The sequence below is a fragment of the Micromesistius poutassou genome, assembly GCF_964030765.1.
Source record: "Micromesistius poutassou genome assembly, chromosome: 22".
In the NCBI taxonomy this organism is placed as follows: Eukaryota; Metazoa; Chordata; class Actinopteri; order Gadiformes; family Gadidae; genus Micromesistius; species Micromesistius poutassou.
The window spans coordinates 13318282-13337235 of record NC_140292.1 but is presented as its reverse complement, the minus strand read 5'-3'; the positions used below and the strand labels follow the sequence as shown (position 1 = coordinate 13337235).

Genomic DNA, 18954 nt, shown 5'->3' with positions numbered 1-18954 from the left:
AGACTCATACAGAGGAAAGCTACAGCACCTTTAACTTTGATTAAATATCAGAAACAAGGATCCCATTTCAATCACAATTCCTATCCATGGTTTGGCCTGCTCCTATTGGGCCTGGTTTGTAACCTCCTCAAGGCCCACAAGGAGATGACAGGTGAGGCTCAGCAGGCGTTGGTTGGGTTGGATATGAACAGTCTTACAGAATAGAATGTACGGATCAGGCCGTTTTTATTAAAATATCTCCTTGGGCATAATTAACACAGAAGCGTGTCATGCATCATGTTTTTGAAAAATGTTTGCACATGAAACTTTATAATGAACAGTTCTCATTGTCTATGTTGTCGGTAATTGTCTTTAATATGGCCTCAGCGGTGGTTTACCGTTCAAGAATGAAATGCCAATACTGCAAAATAGTTATACAATGTGAGTGTGTGTTATTCAGTGTGTGTGAGAGTGTGTGTGTTATTCAATGAGAGTGTGTGGCCTATATTTGGAGTACTAGCAAATAAGGCGTGACCCAAAGGTTCAGCGGGGGGATCCGGTTAAAGTTTCACTCGGTTGGAGGCGGGTCGTAGTTTGTGTACCAAACGTGCACCAGTGATATTAGCAACGTGGGTCTACGGACACGCACGCCATTATTTGAGTGGCATTCCCTGCCTTTCACTTGATCAATTATGTCGCGGATATTTAACATTATAAACGTTCAAGTGCGAAGAGACTTGGCGTTGCGTCGGGGGATTGCACGACTTCCAATTCGCACAATATCTAGTACATCAAGAACAAATAATGACAGGTGAGACCCTTTTTCTTAATTTTTTTCATTTTGGAAGACACTTTTATTCATTAGCATAATCCCACTTCAGTAGGCTATTAAGCAGTATTTTTTGCATGCAGAGAAATAGCCTAATCAAGAGCGATAAAGTGTATGGCGAATCAAAAGAGCGTGTTTTTTCTCTTAGAAGATTCTTCAAATTGGTCTTAACAAATTATTAACGAGCGTGAAAATCACTTTCCTTTGACCAATACGTTCACAACCCTTCTGCATCCATGATATGTAAAACATACTGTAGCCTACCAAATGGTTAAGTCACTTAAAACATACTGAAGCCTACCAATGGTTAAATCACTGCCCCCTCGTGTGCTCAGAGACGCGTCCACCGTGCTGGGGAAGCGCTGGAAGGACACCGCAGACACAGTCATCATCGGCGGCGGCTGCGTGGGCGTCAGCCTGGCCTACCACCTCGCCAAGGGCGGCATGAAGGACGTGGTGCTGCTCGAGAAGTCCGAGCTGACGGCAGGCTCCACCTGGCACGCTGTACGTCGTTCCTCAGTAGCACCGGCATCATATCGCTGTAGTGGTTGTTGTGGTTGATGATGATGTTTTTGTAGTTATCAAACCAGTATGAAGGTGTGAAGCAGCGCTGCTCAGGGTTGGGTTATCAAAGTATGGGCGGGCATGCAAATCTATATAGAACTGAAAGTATTTTGTCAGTTCAATATACAGAGTTAGGTGGGCATTACTTGCATTAAACAATAAAACCAAAGTGTCTTAAACATATGTTATTTTAATGTTCACATCCAAGTTGAACCCACTCCCTATAGTGCCACTGCTGTATGGTTCTTGGTTCTTTGTAATGAGCCATGTGTCTGCAGGCCGGTCTGACTGCGTACTACCACCCTGGGATCAACCTGAAGAAGGTCCACTACAACAGCATCAAGCTCTACGAGAGCCTGGAGGCGGAGACCGGCCAGGCCAGTACCCCCGTATCCACTCATACATCATTTATACATGATGACATTATCATATATAGATCAATGTATCATTATATAGATGTATATATGATGACATTATCATATATAGATCAATGTATCATTATATTGATTTATACATGATGACATTATCATATATAGATCAATGTATCATTATATTGATTTATACATGATGACATTATCATATATAGATCAATGTATCATTATATTGATTTATACATGATGACATTATCATATATAGATCAATGTATCATTATATTGATTTATACATGATGACATTATCATATATAGATCAATGTATCATTATATTGATTTATACATGATGAAATTATCATATATAGATCAATGTATCATTATATAGATTTATACATGATGACATTATCATATATAGATCAATGTATCATTATATTGATTTATACATGATGACATTATCATATATAGATCAATGTATCATTATATTGATTTATACATGATGACATTATCATATATAGATCAATGTATCATTATATTGATTTATACATGATGACATTAACATATATAGATCAATGTATCATTATATTGATTTATACATGATGACATTAACATATATAGATCAATGTATCATTATATTGATTTATACATGATGACATTAACATATATAGATCAATGTATCATTATATAGATGTATATATGATGACATTATCATATATAGATCAATGTATCATTATATTGATTTATACATGATGACATTATCATATATAGATCAATGTATCATTATATTGATTTATACATGATGACATTATCATATATAGATCAATGTATCATTATATTGATTTATACATGATGACATTAACATATATAGATCAATGTATCATTATATAGATTTATACATGATGACATTAACATATATAGATCAATGTATCATGGTGTTATATTGATTTATATATGACATTGTCATATATAAATCAATATAACATCATAATACATTGATATAATATATATCAATGTATCATGATGTTACATTGATTTATATATGATGATATTATCATACATTACACAATCTGGATCCAAAGTTACTTCACACCAATGGCTTAAGTCACGTGTGTGTGTGTGTGTGTGTGTGTGTGTGTGTGTGTGTGTGTGTGTGTGTGTGTGTGTGTGTGTGTGTGTGTGTGTGCGTGCGTGCGTGTGTGTGTGTGTGTGTGTGCGTGCGTGTGTGTGTGTGTGTGACCGGCCGCTCCCCGTCCCTGCAGGCGGTGGGCTTCCACCAGCCCGGCAGCATCCGTATCGCCAGCACGGCGGTGCGCGTGGACGAGCTGCGCTACCAGATGGCCCGCGCCCACTGGCACCCCACGCCGCAGTTCCTCATCACGCCAGAGAGGGTGCAGGAGCTCTTCCCCCTGCTCAACATGGACAAGGTACACAGTGCACGGTGAAATATATATTATATATATATATATATATATATATATATATGTATATATATATATATATATATATATATATATATATATATGTGGATGTATGAGTCAGCTTAGCTCAGGAGGTAGAGAGCGGTTCTATCCTAAGCGGTTCTAAGTGGTTCTATCTTAAGTGGTCCTATCCTAAGTGGTTCTATCCTAAGTGGTCCTATCCTAAGTGGTCCTATCCTAAGTGGTTCTAAGTGGTCCTATTTTAAGTGGTCCTATCCTAAGTGGTTCTATCTTAAGTGGTCCAATCCTAAGTGGTTCTAAGTGGTCCTATCCTAAGTGGTTCTAAGTGGTCCTATCCTAAGTGGTTCTAAGTGGTTCTAAGTGGTCCTATCCTAAGTGGTTCTAAGTGGTTCTAAGTGGTCCTATCCTAAGTGGTTCTAAGTGGTTCTAAGTGGTTCTAAGTGGTCCTATCCTAAGTGGTTCTAAGTGGTTCTAAGTGGTTCTAAGTGGTTCTTAGTGGTTCTAAGTGGTCCTATCCTAAGTGGTTCTAAGTGGTTCTAAGTGGTTCTAAGTGGTCCTATCCTAAGTGGTTCTAAGTGGTTCTAAGTGGTCCTATCCTAAGTGGTTCTAAGTGGTTCTAAGTGGTTCTAAGTGGTCCTATCCTGCTGGTCTTCTCCAGGTCCTGGCGGGTCTCTACAACCCCGGAGACGGCCACATCGACCCCTACTCCCTGACCATGGCCCTGGCGGCCGGGGCCCGGATGTACGGGGCCCAGATCTACAACCCGGCCCCGGTCACCGGTCTGACCCCCACCTCGGACGGGACGTGGGACGTGCAGACTCCTCACGGAACGATACGGGCCAAACGCATCGTCAACGCTACGGGTAGGAGATGAGACGCGCTGGGACGTACGAATCACAGCCCTGGTGAACATAATTCAATTATAATGATATTATGTTGACATAATAATATAATACTGGGAAATAGAAACCTAATGGTCCACCAAGCTGGTGTACAGCTTACAGCTGCTGGTGCAGGTATGTCCTGTAGCTGTTTTCTGGCCGCTGAAACGCCACTCGTTGGGGAACCAGAGACATCTTCAGAAATGAGCCAACGCTAATACAGTCTATAACCTGCAGGTCTATAGTGGTTACATAACGTAGGAACAGCATACAGAACACACACTTTGACCAGCCGCACAGTGCTGGGTGTAGGTACGCAGAGAGGAGCATGGTTGGAACCGGGTCAAACCAGCTCCGGGTGGATCTTGTTATCAAAGTCTTCTTTTGCTTGTGTGACTCTTGACTCACAACAGTTCTGGATTCCTCCGTGGTCATTAGTTTCACTTGAGAAGCATAACAACTCTTCACACGACAATTCAATTCAATTCACATTCACAAAAATAAACAATATTGTTTATGCTGAGCAAATATTTGTATATACTGTATATATTACTATCTAACTAACTACTAGCATTTTCTCCCACTAATGTAACATGCTTAATGTTAACGCTACATTAGTAACATGCACATGTAAAACATATATTGTTGCACAGTGATACATTAGATAAACGTGATAGTGTTATCTGGACTAGGTGACCCCCCCTCTGCTCTCAGTTTGCCCATCAGCTAAAACACGCAAAGCAAACAGATTCCAACCAATCCTGGAACAGCTCCTCACTGACACCCCCTGAGCACAAAACTCAGACTTCAGTACAAGCTCTGTGGAGACAGCTGCTGCTCCCACTGCAGCTCAGCTCCACAGCCAACTGCTCCTCATCTGGACCTGATCACAGCATTTATGTTAAGAAGTGCAGAAACTAAGTGTTGACACACAAGTCCCTCACTACTGCGTGTGTGTGTGTGTGTGTGTGTGTGTGTGTGTGTGTGTGTGTGTTCATGCATATTTGTGTGTATGTCTGTGAACTTGTGCATTCATTAGTTTCATATGTGTGTGCGTATCCCTGTATATTTGTTTCTGTGTGTGAGTGTGTGTGTGTGTGTGTGTGTGTGTGTGTGTGTGTGTGTGCGCATGTTTGTTGTTTTTGTACTGGGATTGGGAACAGTTGCTCTCGCTTTTCAGTCTGCAGAAATAACTCTCTGGGAAACCAGATCCTTGCAGGCTGGGGAAGCATTTCTTAGAAGCAGGATCTCTGGTGTCTCTTTACCGGTTCCTCTATGCTCATGAGTCGTCATGCTCCTCCCACTCCTAACGTCGTTCTAAACCCAGCGTGAGCATTGAGTGGAGGACTGATAGTTGCTACATCGGCAGAGCATGGACCCAACAATGCAAGGGACCGGCTGAATTTGCAGTTCTGCCGTCAACGTGTTTGTGAAGGTCCACGTCAGGACTCAGTTACACGCGGCGGACCTCGGCAGGGCTGCTTGCGTGTGTACATCCGCCCGCCTTATGTTAAAGTGTCCACAAGGGGGCGGCAGAGCGTTGAACCGGCTGAAACCAATGTGCCACATCATTCCAATGTACTGCTGAAAAGCCTTGGTGTATGGAAGCAACTGAAAACAGTGTTTTGATGTATAAATATATATATATATGTTCAGTATATGCTATACGTGAACCTCCTAAGATGGTGCAATTTGATTGGTTCGCTATCTCAGGATATTGGGCGATATCCCGGGATTGAGATCTCAAACTATATTGTATGATATTGTTTTCATCGCAAAATGCCCACGCGTGACGCTCGTCTTATCACGCTAATAAAAACAAATAAACCGCTAATAAAAACAAATCCCGGCATAAAGTGTTTACGTGTAGGGTTAGGATTAACCCTACCCCGAATAATGGGTGAATAATTGTTAATTCGTTTTCTTGGTTGTTAACTTGGTTGTTAATGATGACTCACGTATGTTGATTGACAGGATTCTGGGCCAGGGAGGTGGGCAACCTGATCGGCTTCCAGCATCCCACCATCCCGGTGCACCACCAGTACGTCGTCACGGCGACGGTGCCGGAGGTGAAGGCCCTGAAGACGGAGCTGCCCGTCATCCGGGACCTGGAGGGCTCGTACTACCTCCGGCAGGAGAGGGACGGCCTCCTGTTCGGGCCCTACGAGAAGATGGAGAAGATGGTGCTGCAGGACTCCTGGGTCAGGGACGGCGTGCCGCCAGGTCAGTCGCTTCTGCCCGGATACACACGGCTCCTTCTCATTGGTCCATTTTCATTGATTTCAAAGATTTCAAAGTTTTTTGTTTTTTTGCAGTTCTGAAAGTTTATCTCTTTCTTTTTTTATAAAAGCTTTTATTTTATTTGATATGCTTCCCAGTGAAAGGAAATAAAGCACATAGTCTGTAACTCATAAAATGAAGAGACAAATATTTACACGACATGATATTTACCGTGGTAATAGCACATTGATGAACAGCGTTAGTTGACATGGAGGGCCTACCTGGGGTCTCTCACTGTCCTAGCTCCTGTTATCCTAGCCGTCACCCTGCTCTCCGTGCGCTGGTTGTTCCTCAGGGTTTGGTAAGGAGCTGTTTGAGTCGGACCTGGACCGGATCATGGACCACGTGGAGATGGCCATGGAGATGGTTCCTGTGCTGAAGACGGCCGACATCATTAACGTCGTGTCTGGACCAATCACGTACACGCCTGATCTGCTGCCCATGGTCGGACCGCACCAGGGGGCCAGCAACTACTGGACAGCCATCGGCTTCGGGTGAGTGGAGCTGTGCTTCTGCTCTCCGCTAACATTATGTCAGGTCATGTTACTCTAGAGTCAAGGGTTTACCAATTGTTAGCCAACATTAAAAATATATATATATATTTAAGTTGTTCTACAACTATATATACTGTTTTGTTGTTTGGTAGACATTTTTATCCAAGCAAGCTTATAGTTAATTTAGATAAATGTCATTAAGGAGCAGGTAGGGGTTAGACAGTACAGAGACAGGTCATTAAGGAGCAGGTAGGGGTTAGACAGTACAGAGACAGGTCATTGAGGAGCAGGTAGGGGTTAGACAGTACAGAGACAGGTCATTAAGGAGCAGGTAGGGGTTAGACAGTACAGAGACAGGTCATTAAGGAGCAGGTAGGGGTTAGACAGTACAGAGACAGGTCATTAAGGAGCAGGTAGGGGTTAGACAGTACAGAGACAGGTCATTAAGGAGCAGGTAGGGGTTAGACAGTACAGAGACAGGTCATTAAGGAGCAGGTGGGGGTTAGACAGTAGAGAGACAGGTCATTAAGGAGCAGGTAGGGGTTAGACAGTACAGAGACAGGTCATTGAGGAGCAGGTAGGGGTTAGACGGTACAGAGACAGGTCATTAAGGAGCAGGTAGGGGTTAGACGGTACAGAGACAGGTCATTGAGGAGCAGGTGGGGGTTAGACGGTACAGAGACAGGTCATTAAGGAGCAGGTAGGGGTTAGACGGTACAGAGACAGGTCATTAAGGAGCAGGTAGGGGTTAGACGGTACAGAGACAGGTCATTAAGGAGCAGGTAGGGGTTAGACAGTACACAGACAGGTCATTAAGGAGCAGGTAGGGGTTAGACAGTACAGAGACAGGTCATTAAGGAGCAGGTAGGGGTTAGACAGTACAGAGACAGGTCATTAAGGAGCAGGTAGGGGTTAGACAGTACAGAGACAGGTCATTAAGGAGCAGGTAGGGGTTAGACAGTACAGAGACAGGTCATTAAGGAGCAGGTAGGGGTTAGACAGTACAGAGACAGGTCATTAAGGAGCAGGTAGGGGTTAGACAGTACAGAGACAGGTCATTAAGGAGCAGGTAGGGGTTAGACAGTACAGAGACAGGTCATTAAGGAGCAGGTAGGGGTTAGACAGTACAGAGACAGGTCATTAAGGAGCAGGTAGGGGTTAGACAGTACAGAGACAGGTCATTAAGGAGCAGGTAGGGGTTAGACAGTACAGAGACAGGTCATTGAGGAGCAGGTAGGGGTTAGACAGTACAGAGACAGGTCATTGAGGAGCAGGTAGGGGTTAGACAGCACAGAGACAGGTCATTAAGGAGCAGGTAGGGGTTAGACGGTACAGAGACAGGTCATTAAGGAGCAGGTAGGGGTTAGACAGTACAGAGACAGGTCATTGAGGAGCAGGTAGGGGTTAGACAGTACAGAGACAGGTCATTAAGGAGCAGGTAGGGGTTGGCGCCTGTGCTGTCCAGCCTCATTCTCATTGGTTGAGCGTGGCGTTTCCCCACCAGCTACGGGGTGATCCACGCCGGAGGCATCGGGAAGTTCTTGAGTGACTGGATCATCTCCGGGGAGCCCCCCTATGATCTCATCGAGTGCGACCCCAACCGCTACGGCCGATGGACGGACGTCCCCTACATGTGCGCCAAGGCCAGGGAGTCGTACGGCTACAACAACGTGGGTAGGTGGTCCGGGGGGCTGACAGGCCACACAGCAGCTCCAGATCCTCTCCGGAGAATCAGCTCTGGAGAGGATCAGGAGTCGCCCGTTCACATATGCAACACAGGAGATCAGTCACATCAGACGCGTTCACGCGTACCGGAGATACTCCGGACACCGTAGGCGAGGGGCTGCGCCCAGTTATTAACGTGTTATTAACAGCGTTAACGCAAACCCATTTTAACGGCGTCAATTTTTTTATCGCGAGATTAACGTTTCATTAATTTTTTTTACCCTTTTATTGATGGACAGTGTTACATTGTCTGAAAGATGATTTGATCCAAGGGTGAATGACTGCTCCAAGTGAGGATGTTAGTGTGAAATTGAACACTACAGTATATGGAAATGTTGTTTTCAATAAAAAAAAACATTTGCACAAAGCAAGCCGATCCACTTTTCCATGTTGAGAAAAAATAATGGGACAAAAATAAATAAAGGGACATTTAGAATAGATAAAAATGTGCAATTAATCGCGATTAATCGCGAGTCAACTATGACATTAATGCGATTAATCGTGATTAAATATTTGAATGGTTTGACAGCACTAGTTTATGATAATGATGTTTTTTGCTGGCTGTCCTTAGACGCTCACGCGTCACTGCTCTGCTCTCTGTTCCTTCAGTGGGCTTCCCTAAGGAGGAGCGCTTTGCGGGCCGTCCCACCTACAGGACCAGCGGGGTGTACGAGCTCCTGAAGGACAAGGCCTCCATGGGCTTCCACTCGGGATGGGAACAGCCCCACTGGTTCCACAAGGATGGAGACGACGTTGGATACAAGTAACGTCGCTCACCTTCAGCTCAGAGTCAAACTCAGCGCCCACTATTCATTAGTAACGGCTCATTTGCAACTCCAATGCTTTTGTGTGTGGCACACTGTTAATTATACAGTCTCAGTTTCCCATGAAATTGTAATTCTGTTCTCCGGTTTCACCGCCGCGGGCAGCTTACACACCCGTACACACACACACACACACACACACATACGCACACACATGCGTGACAACTGATCCCAGTCTGCACTGGTTCTTTTCGCACTAATCCGGAGTGGGTGAGAATAGTGCCGCTGTCCTTGAGCGGCGCAGATAACCTGGGCCTGACCTCCGGCAGGGACATGGATTCTGTCAACGTGTCAGCGACCCCATGTGTACTCAGAGCCAGTTATACAAGCCCACCTTTGAGATTATGGATCCATAACCACAGCTGTCTGCTCCCCGCCTCCACACCACCAACCCCATGCTCTAAACAGCTCATTACCTTTTATAAAACATTGACCTGGATCTGAGGTTAGGTACGGTTAGGTTAGGTTACGTTCCTACTTCGGCCTCTAGAAGTTGAATAAGACTGGCCCTGCCAATAATTTGCATTCCCGTGCACACAACAATGTTATTTAAACATGCACGTCTTCTCTGTTTGATTCTCACATTAGTATTCACATTAAACAGTGCTATTTTAAGGCTTTTATCATTCATTGTCTTAAATAACCTACATTACTTGCACTACAAATAGCATCAGGGTGATGTTGAATGAGTTCCTGTAAACTGCCCCTGTGTCCCTAACGGGGCATCGCTCATGGTCATGTCTGTCTGTTGTTCCGTAGGCCTAGTTTCCGTCGGACCAACTGGTTTGGACCGGTCGGGCGGGAGTGCAAACTGGTGATGGAGAAGGTCGGTGTCGTCGACTTGACGCCCTTCGGCAAGTTCACGGTGAAGGGGAGGGACTCCCAGAAGCTGCTGGATAGACTCTTTGCCAACACGATGCCCAAGGTACAATCCCATACTTTGATACAATGACAAGGGTGCTAAGTCTTACTTCATAATTTAATGATCAATGTACTCAATAATTCAATGTCTGAACTGCACAATATTGTACGATCATTTGAGCCCCTCGTAGTATTTTCATTCTCTTTGAAGCTTAAAGCGGCTGTAGGTCGGATCTGAGAGTTATAAAGTGAGAGAGAGCAAGAATTCGAAAACTAAACAACCCTAAAAAACGTAAGCTCCCGTACTGCTCCCTCCCTCCCACACCCCTCTGCCGTTGAGGTCATAACATTGAGGGCATGAATAGGATTGACAGGAAAGAAGGATTTCCCCCATTGTTCATTAGTCGGGAATGGTCCAAACTGTAAATGGTCTCCCACAGAGGAGGTCCACTCCAAACAGACCTCCTCACAGAGCATTTCACTCATAACAACAGATAGCTGTGGTATTTCTAACCCATTCAACTCAAATGAGAGCTCTTAAAAAGTACCCTCAGCACCTTTAAATTGCAAAGAGTATATCGGTTCCCCTACTGACTCTAATGAGGATTGATCCAAAGTAATTACAGAAGCATAATCAAAAGGCAGGATCCATGTGCTGCGCTGTCAGTGTTGTGCATGAACTACAAAAGAACAAAAGTACAAAAGAACTAGTTCATTGAACAAGTCCATTTTTCTATGAACTTTGAACCGAACTTAACATATTTTTAACTAAAGAACATGAACTTGAACTAGTTCAGATTTCGTGACATTCTGAATTGATGCTTAGGTCCAGATGACAGGTTTATTAAATAGAGTTACTGCCTTAGTTATGATGAATGAAACAGGTGTACAAATAATATCCGCAACAATTTGAGATTATAGTGATGGGGAGGATTCAAAACTGTTAATGAACTGAACATGAACTAGTTCAAATCTGAATTGGTGAACTATGAACGTGAATTTATTCACTGTCTTTTGTATGAACTGAACTTTGAACTAGTTCATGTGAAGTGTGAACTTGTGTGTGCTGGGACCTCAGCTCGGTGGTTTGCCTCATGTCGTCCTTACCTGCTCCTAGTGTAGCGTTCACACTCACATGACTTATAGACCGGTGATACATGTATCAAAGGCTCCCTGTTCATTATCTGTCCGGTACGGTACCCGTTGCACCCATAAACATCCCTGGCACCTCTTTCTCTCTTTGGCACACCTCCTCAAGGGTCAGCGTGAGTCCTCTGAGGCGTGGCCCTGCTCACCCGTCTGCCCCCGTTTGTTCTCAGGTGGGTCTGACCAACATCAGCCACATGTTGACGCCCAACGGGCGCGTGTACGCTGAGGTCACCATCACGCAGTCGGCTCCTGGAGAGTTCATGCTGATCACCGGCTCTGGGTCCGAGCTGCACGACCTCCGGTAAGAGAGGGCCACCCGTGCTCATGTGCACACCTGACACACCCGACACGCACACCTACTCATGCACACAGTCTCACACACAATGTACAGCATGGACTAGAAAAACTAGTTTCAATGATCTAGACATGCTTACTGTTCACAAATGCTCTTTGTGAACCGTGTGTGTGTGTGTGTGTGTGGCCGTAGGCCCTACACACTACACACTACACACTACACACTACACAACTGGCAAAGCTGCAAGATGGCTTCAATGCACACATTGCACAACATGTAAGATCTTGTCACAGGTATCCTGAGGTGGTTGAGGTTTCTCACTCTGTGACTGACTTGCAACAGGGAGTCGCACATTACAAAGTGTTGCACGAGGAAGGTTCAATGTGGACAGTGGTCGGTAGAGTACTGAAAATCTATACTCAAGTAAAAGCACAATTAATTCCTTCAAAGTCGACTTGAGTTAAAGTAAATATTCCAATTGGAAAACCTACTTGACTAAAAAATATGAAGGTATTATTGTAGCAAAAGTCTTGAGCATGTGTACACTAAAGTCACAAATGTGTAACAGTAAATTTGAAGTCGTAAATATTTATGTTGCATGTGTACACTAAAGTCACAAATGTGTAACAGTAAATTTGAAGTCGTAAATATTTTTTCTACCGTTGTAAACACAAAATAGGGGCTAGGAGTTCACAAGTCCTTTGTTACAGGTGCTCAAATCCTATCCTGTGCATCACAACTTCAAAGAGTCATGCACTTGACACTTTTGCTACAATCATTGCAGCGCAGTTGGTGCAAAACACATTCGCACACCCGTGTTTCATAATCTGAGAACGTGCACAACATTTGTGCATTCGTAACCCAAATGTGAACTAATGCATCAGAAGTTGCACATCTGTGAAATATTTCCTCACAAATAAAATAAAAACAGCTGAGACTCGTAGCAGCAGGTTCGAGCAGTTGTATCGATGGACTTGTGCTCGCTCATTAAAATGCTCAATGAACATAGCGATCTATATAATTTTATTTGTGAGGAAATATTTCACAGATGTGCAACTTCTGATGCATTAGTTCACATTTGGGTTACGAATGCACAAATGTTGTGCACGTTCTCAGATTATGAAACACGGTGTGCGAATGTGTTGTGCACCAACTGCGCTGCAATGATTGTAGCAAAAGTGTCAAGTGCATGACTCTTTGAAGTTGTGATGCACAGGATAGGATTTGTGCACCTGTAACAAAGGACTTGTGAACTCCTAGCCCCTATTTTGTGTTTACAACGGTAGAAAAAATATTTACGACTTCAAATTTACTGTTACACATTTGTGACTTTAGTGTACACATGCAACATAAATATTTACAACTTAAACTTTACTGTTACACATTTGTGACTTTAGTGAACGCATGCTCAAGACGTCAAGAAAAAAAGTACTTTGTTATAAAGTTACTCAAATTACAAGTTACTTAACATGTTTGTAATGGAGTGCTTGGATCAGTGAAAAATACATAACGTGTGTGAGTGAGTGAGTGAGATTCATTCATGTTTCACGCACACTCACAGCCGGACACAACAACGACGAACAAGTTCCAGAGTGTCTGCAGAATACAGATACTATGTTACTGTGTAACGTAGTATCTGTAGAATTCTATAAACTCTACATGGACCGTAACCCCCCCCCGCAACCCTGCACTCCCTGTCCAAAATATCTTCCTGCGCGTCTGCATCCACGGCGTTTGTAGTCCTCAGTCCCAACGTAGCGGTCGACTCGTCTCCTCGGCGATGGAATCAACCTAGGGCGGGCGAGGGCGAGCGAGGGCTGACGCGTGCGTATTACAGTCAACGAAGATAATGTGTGTATCAAAGGACTCATTTTAATCAAGGCACAATGGAAATTGTAATTGAGAAAAAAATAATATTTTAATAATTTGCGTTCTCTACTACCTTTGTCTGGTCTCTACTACCTTAATCTGTTCTCTATTACCTTTGTCTGGTCTCTACTACCTTTGTCTGGTCTCTACTACCTTTGTCTGGTCTCTACTACCTTAATCTGTTCTCTACTACCTTTGTCTGTTCTCTACTACCTTTGTCTGGTCTCTACTACCTTAATCTGTTCTCTATTACCTTTGTCTGGTCTCTACTACCTTTGTCTGGTCTCTACTACCTTTGTCTGGTCTCTACTACCTTAATCTGGTCTCTACTACCTTAATCTGTTCTCTATTACCTTTGTCTGGTCTCTACTACCTTAATCTGTTCTCTATTACCTTTGTCTGGTCTCTACTACCTTAATCTGTTCTCTACTACCTTAATCTGTTCTCTATTACCTTTGTCTGGTCTCTACTACCTTAATCTGTTCTCTATTACCTTTGTCTGGTCTCTACTACCTTAATCTGTTCTCTATTACCTTTGTCTGGTCTCTACTACCTTAATCTGTTCTCTATTACCTTTGTCTGGTCTCTACTACCTTAATATGTTCTCTATTACCTTTGTCTGGTCTCTACTACCTTAATCTGTTCTCTATTACCTTTGTCTGGTCTGTACTACCTTTATCTGTTCTCTATTACCTTTGTCTGGTCTCTACTACCTTAATCTGTTCTCTATTACCTTTGTCTGGTCTCTACTACCTTAATCTGTTCTCTATTACCTTTGTCTGGTCTCTACTACCTTAATCTGTTCTCTACTACCTTTGTCTGGTCTCTACTACCTTAATCTGTTCTCTATTACCTTTGTCTGGTCTCTACTACCTTAATCTGTTCTCTACTACCTTTGTCTGGTCTCTACTACCTTAATCTGTTCTCTATTACCTTTGTCTGGTCTCTACTACCTTAATCTGTTCTCTATTACCTTTGTCTGGTCTCTACTACCTTAATCTGTTCTCTACTACCTTAATCTGTTCTCTACTACCTTAATCTGTTCTCTATTACCTTTGTCTGGTCTCTACTACCTTAATCTGTTCTCTACTACCTTTGTCTGGTCTCTACTACCTTTAGTCATGAAAACACACGCCAAAGAGACACACAGTAAAATAGAGCGTCCGCAAGAAGCGAGTTACCCTCATTGTTTTTATATAACGATAGATAATATATATAAATATGTATATTTAACCTGCTAGATGTCTTGGAGCTCTGTGAGGCGTGGGCCGGCCTCTCAGATGGCGTCTCTGAGCGGTTCCTACTTCCCCCTCAGCGCTCCCCAGAGCCTCCCAGCTCTACGCTTTCGTCTTTGATTTCCAAAAATCTTGGCCACCAGAAAATCGGGCTAAAATTGTGTAGTGTACTGTGTAGTGTACTGTGAACTGAGCTTAAGATATACATTTCCCTCATCATTATGTCAGTCCCTTAAAGGAACTCCTACAATAAAGTAGCAGTGGCTTCTGTCCACGTGACTGACGCTACGGACCAGATGAGGGTTAGGCCTGCAGCTAGGCCGTGCAAACTGAGGCTCAGGGCCCACTCACACTAGGCAAAGTGTCCCTGTACCGTACTCAAGTACGATTGAACCCCCGCCCCCCCCCCCTCCTCACACCGCTGGCCTGTGGTCACACTATGCGATCTCACCTGGGCCTGAGTACGTTGCCTCTTGTACATATAGGTTGCGTATCCGTGCGTGTGTCGGCTCATCAGCATCAGTACCGTGGCCTGAGCACACCTCTCCTGTGTGTACTGAGGCCACGGAGTTGAGCTGTACTGGAGTACGGACGGCGTGCTCACACCGGCCAAACCATCTAGACTTTAGGGGGCAGACGTAGTCGGGCACGGTGCAGACGGCCTAGAGTGAGTGCGCCCTCAAACACACAACCCTCGGGTGTGGGGTCCATGTCCCGGGCCTTCTCCTGCCACTGCACCGTCACCCCGTCTGACCGCCTCCGTCCCCCCAGGTGGATGGAGAAGGAGATCTTGGAAGGCGGCTACGAGGTGGACATCAAGAACGTGACCGAGGACTTTGGCGTTCTGGGCGTAGCGGGACCCAGCTCCCGGAAGGTTCTCCAGAAGATCACGGACGAGGACCTGAGCGACGCTGGCTTCAAGTTCCTCCACTGCAAGACCATCAAGCTGGCGGGCATTCCCACGCAGGCCATCAGGATCTCCTACACAGGTAGCCCACGCCCTCCGGACCGCTGGGCTTTAACAGATATCACAACCAGTTCAGTGAGTCAAATTAAACTGTTTTGGTTTTTTTTGCTGGGATTTAATTCCCAGTTCCCTTGGTTCTGGTTCACTCCCAGTCCTTTAGGCAGATCTGTCTGTTGACAGGAGCTGAGATTATAATACATCTGTGTATAACGTATCTTATAAATAATCCATCTCCCGTACACTCATATGCATATCTGGTGACTCAAAGTGAGAGATTTTGTACACAGTGACGAGATTGGGAAACCCTTTTTGTACACGACTCTGTGTTTAATGTGTGTGTGTGTGTGTGTGTGTGTGTGTGTGTATGTGTGTGTGTGTGTGTGTGTGTGTGTGTGTAGGGGAGCTGGGCTGGGAGCTGTACATGGAGCAGAAGCACATGGCCGCTCTGTACCAGGCCATCATGGCGGCCGGCCAGGAGGAGGGCATCGATAACTTCGGGACCTACGCCATGAACTCCCTGAGGCTGGAGAAGGGCTTCAGAGGGTGGGGCGCCGAGGTACTGCCCACCTCCATATGGTCAACGCATTTAATCACAACCAATACACATTGATGACCTTTGACCCTTCATCGTTAGCAGGCAGGAGGTTTGTCTCCTGAATGGTTGAGCAGCTGTAGGATGTGAACTAGCATAGCTCGGCTGGGTGGCGTGATGGGGAGGGGTTTAGGATGAGTGGGAGGGGTTTAGGATGAGTGGGAGGGGTTTAGGAGGAGTGGGAGGGGTTTAGGGCGAGTGGGAGGGGTTTATGAGGAGTGGGAGGGGTTTAGGAGGAGTGGGAGGGGTTTAGGGCGAGTGGGAGGGGTTTATGAGGAGTGGGAGGGGTTTAGGATGAGTGGGAGGGGTTTAGGGTGAGTGGGAGGGGTTTAGGATGAGTGGGAGGGGTTTAAGGTGAGTGGGAGGAGTTTAAGGTGAGTGGGAGGGGTTTAATGTGAGTGGGAGGAGTTTAAGGTGAGTGGGAGGGGTTTCTTGTAAGCAAAGAGAGGTACAGATTGGCAAGCATTTTTATATTATTTGAAAACTTATTTTATAACATTTTAACATATTTTTAACATTATTGAAATCACTATGGATCAGCATTGACGACAGACATGTCCAGGTCCTTTTAAGCTCCGAGCTTGGTGATATGTTACACAATGTGACTTTAAATATAAAAGTATTACACATGGTTAAATGAATATGGTGTTCCCCCTTTGCTTAAGATGAACTGTGATACCAATCCTCTGGAGGCTGGCTTAGAGTACTTCATCAAACTGAACAAGGTGAGAACTGATTTATGTACTGGCTTCGACCCCGACATGGCGGTCTGCTGCTGCTGCTGATGATGATGATGATGATGATGGTGCTGATGTGTGTCTTGTGCTGGTCCGCAGCCCGCAGACTTCATTGGGAAGGCCGCCCTGCAGGAGGTGAAGGCCCAGGGTCTGAAGAGGAAGCTGTCCTACCTCACCATGGACACTGACAACGTGGACCCCGAGGGCAATGAGACCATCTGGCTCAACGGCAAGGTGGGCTCCACGCGCTTCTGTCGTCCCTCAGGGCTGGGCTTCTGCTGAACCCTGCAGGGCTCACTCATTAATCATCATAATCAACTCATTAATTATTTTGATATTCCTCAATTTAACAGGTGAGTAAACCCCCAAATCACGTTGTCCACTTTAAAACAGTTCCGTACGGGTCCCACAAAAATGTATAAAGTTGATAAACAAGCAGAATTCTGCTACTCCTGGTTAACATGCGTTCCAGAGTGGTGGTTTTCTATTGGCTGGCCACCCCAGCTCTAGCGTGTGTGACAGGGCTTTGACAACGCCTCCACGGCGTCCTGCGGAGCCCGCCGTTCCTCTAACGGACTGATAACGCGTGGCCAACAGGTGGTGGGCAACACGACGTCGGGGGCCTACAGCTACAGCACCCAGCAGAGCCTGGCCTTCGCCTACCTGCCGGTGGAGCTGTGCTCCGTGGGCCAGAAGGTGGAGGTGGAGCTGCTGGGGAGGAAGTACGGCGCCATGGTGGTGGAGGAGCCCCTGGTCCTCACCGAGCCGACGAGGACCAGGCTGCAGAAGAAGTCCAAGAGCAAAGCCTGAGCAGAGTCCCCGACCCGCGACTAGCCGCCGCCGAGCTAGTTTCTCTTTGCGGTTTTAATTGCCGTGAACGAGGAGACACGTGGTTTATGAAGAACAAGAAGACAAAACAAACATGTCTGTGTTGGTATTCCATGCATTGAGCTTTGTGTTTGAACGATGGGGAGAGTACATGCAGCTAGAAGGGGAAGTGGAAACTGAAGCTGTGGTTATGTCACAAACGGCCCTCTTTGGTTCAGGCACTTCCTGTTCAGCTTTTTGCCGTCGGTGCATTTTGCTCTGAGCGATTTGTCAGTATTCTCTCAAGAAGTCTTAGATGGAGTTGATCTTTTTACAGGAGTTGGATTAATTACTGTGATGGTGGTGCTGCTTAATGTATATTTACTTCCTGGTGCATAATTGCCTTATTCTTTATCTTGAAGAATTATATATCTAGATCTTAATTTGCAAGCTTTTATAATGAAAGAAAAAACAAAATAGTATTTTTTAATAGGTAGGTCTAATATATTGCATACATTTGCTTAAGTTTGCATAATTTACAGTTGATATGATTACATTTCATGAATGTGTTGAACACAGTCGTTCAATTGATTTTAATTTAACAAACTGAAAAAGACATCAATAATATGTCAGATACACAGCAAAGGGAACAGTGCTTACAGCACACTACACACTACTACCTACTTCACCGTTGATGTTCATTTAACGTGTCCTGTTTAATTTAGGCCTAATTGAAAACGTATTGAATAAAGGCGAAAGTCTGAAAACGTTGTTTGCCAAAACAATAACTTGTATGCTATTATTTAGGCTTATTATATAGCCTAACGTTTTTTTATTTCATTTGTTGGGCAGACGTATAATTTGGAAAACTGCTTGCACATTGTTGCATTATGTTGTTCCTCAGCCTTTCTTTAAGATACAGAAGTAGAAGAACACACCATGACTCAGTACAGAGGGCCGTCAGCCAACTGACCACAGGTTCTGAGATGAAGACTGTAAGGCGAATACAAAAAGTACACTAAATAAATGTAATTTTAAAAAGTTAAATTTTTAAAATTA

The 18954-nt window shown here is 44.7% G+C and overlaps 1 protein-coding gene across 1 annotated transcript; it reads left to right on the top strand.

Annotated features, from left to right (window-relative positions):
* The first annotated feature begins 605 nt into the window (after window positions 1-605).
* Window positions 606-18666, top strand: dmgdh (dimethylglycine dehydrogenase). Its single transcript, XM_084486101.1, has 16 exons — window positions 606-790; window positions 1144-1312; window positions 1651-1749; window positions 3000-3164; window positions 3838-4042; window positions 6035-6283; window positions 6636-6834; window positions 8339-8508; window positions 9169-9322; window positions 10143-10308; window positions 11564-11694; window positions 15564-15781; window positions 16158-16315; window positions 17017-17076; window positions 17188-17322; window positions 17686-18666. Exons 1-16 carry the CDS (start codon window positions 672-674, stop codon window positions 17896-17898), a joined length of 2610 nt encoding a protein of 869 aa, XP_084342227.1. The 5' UTR covers window positions 606-671; the 3' UTR covers window positions 17899-18666.
* The last annotated feature ends 288 nt before the right edge of the window (window positions 18667-18954 follow it).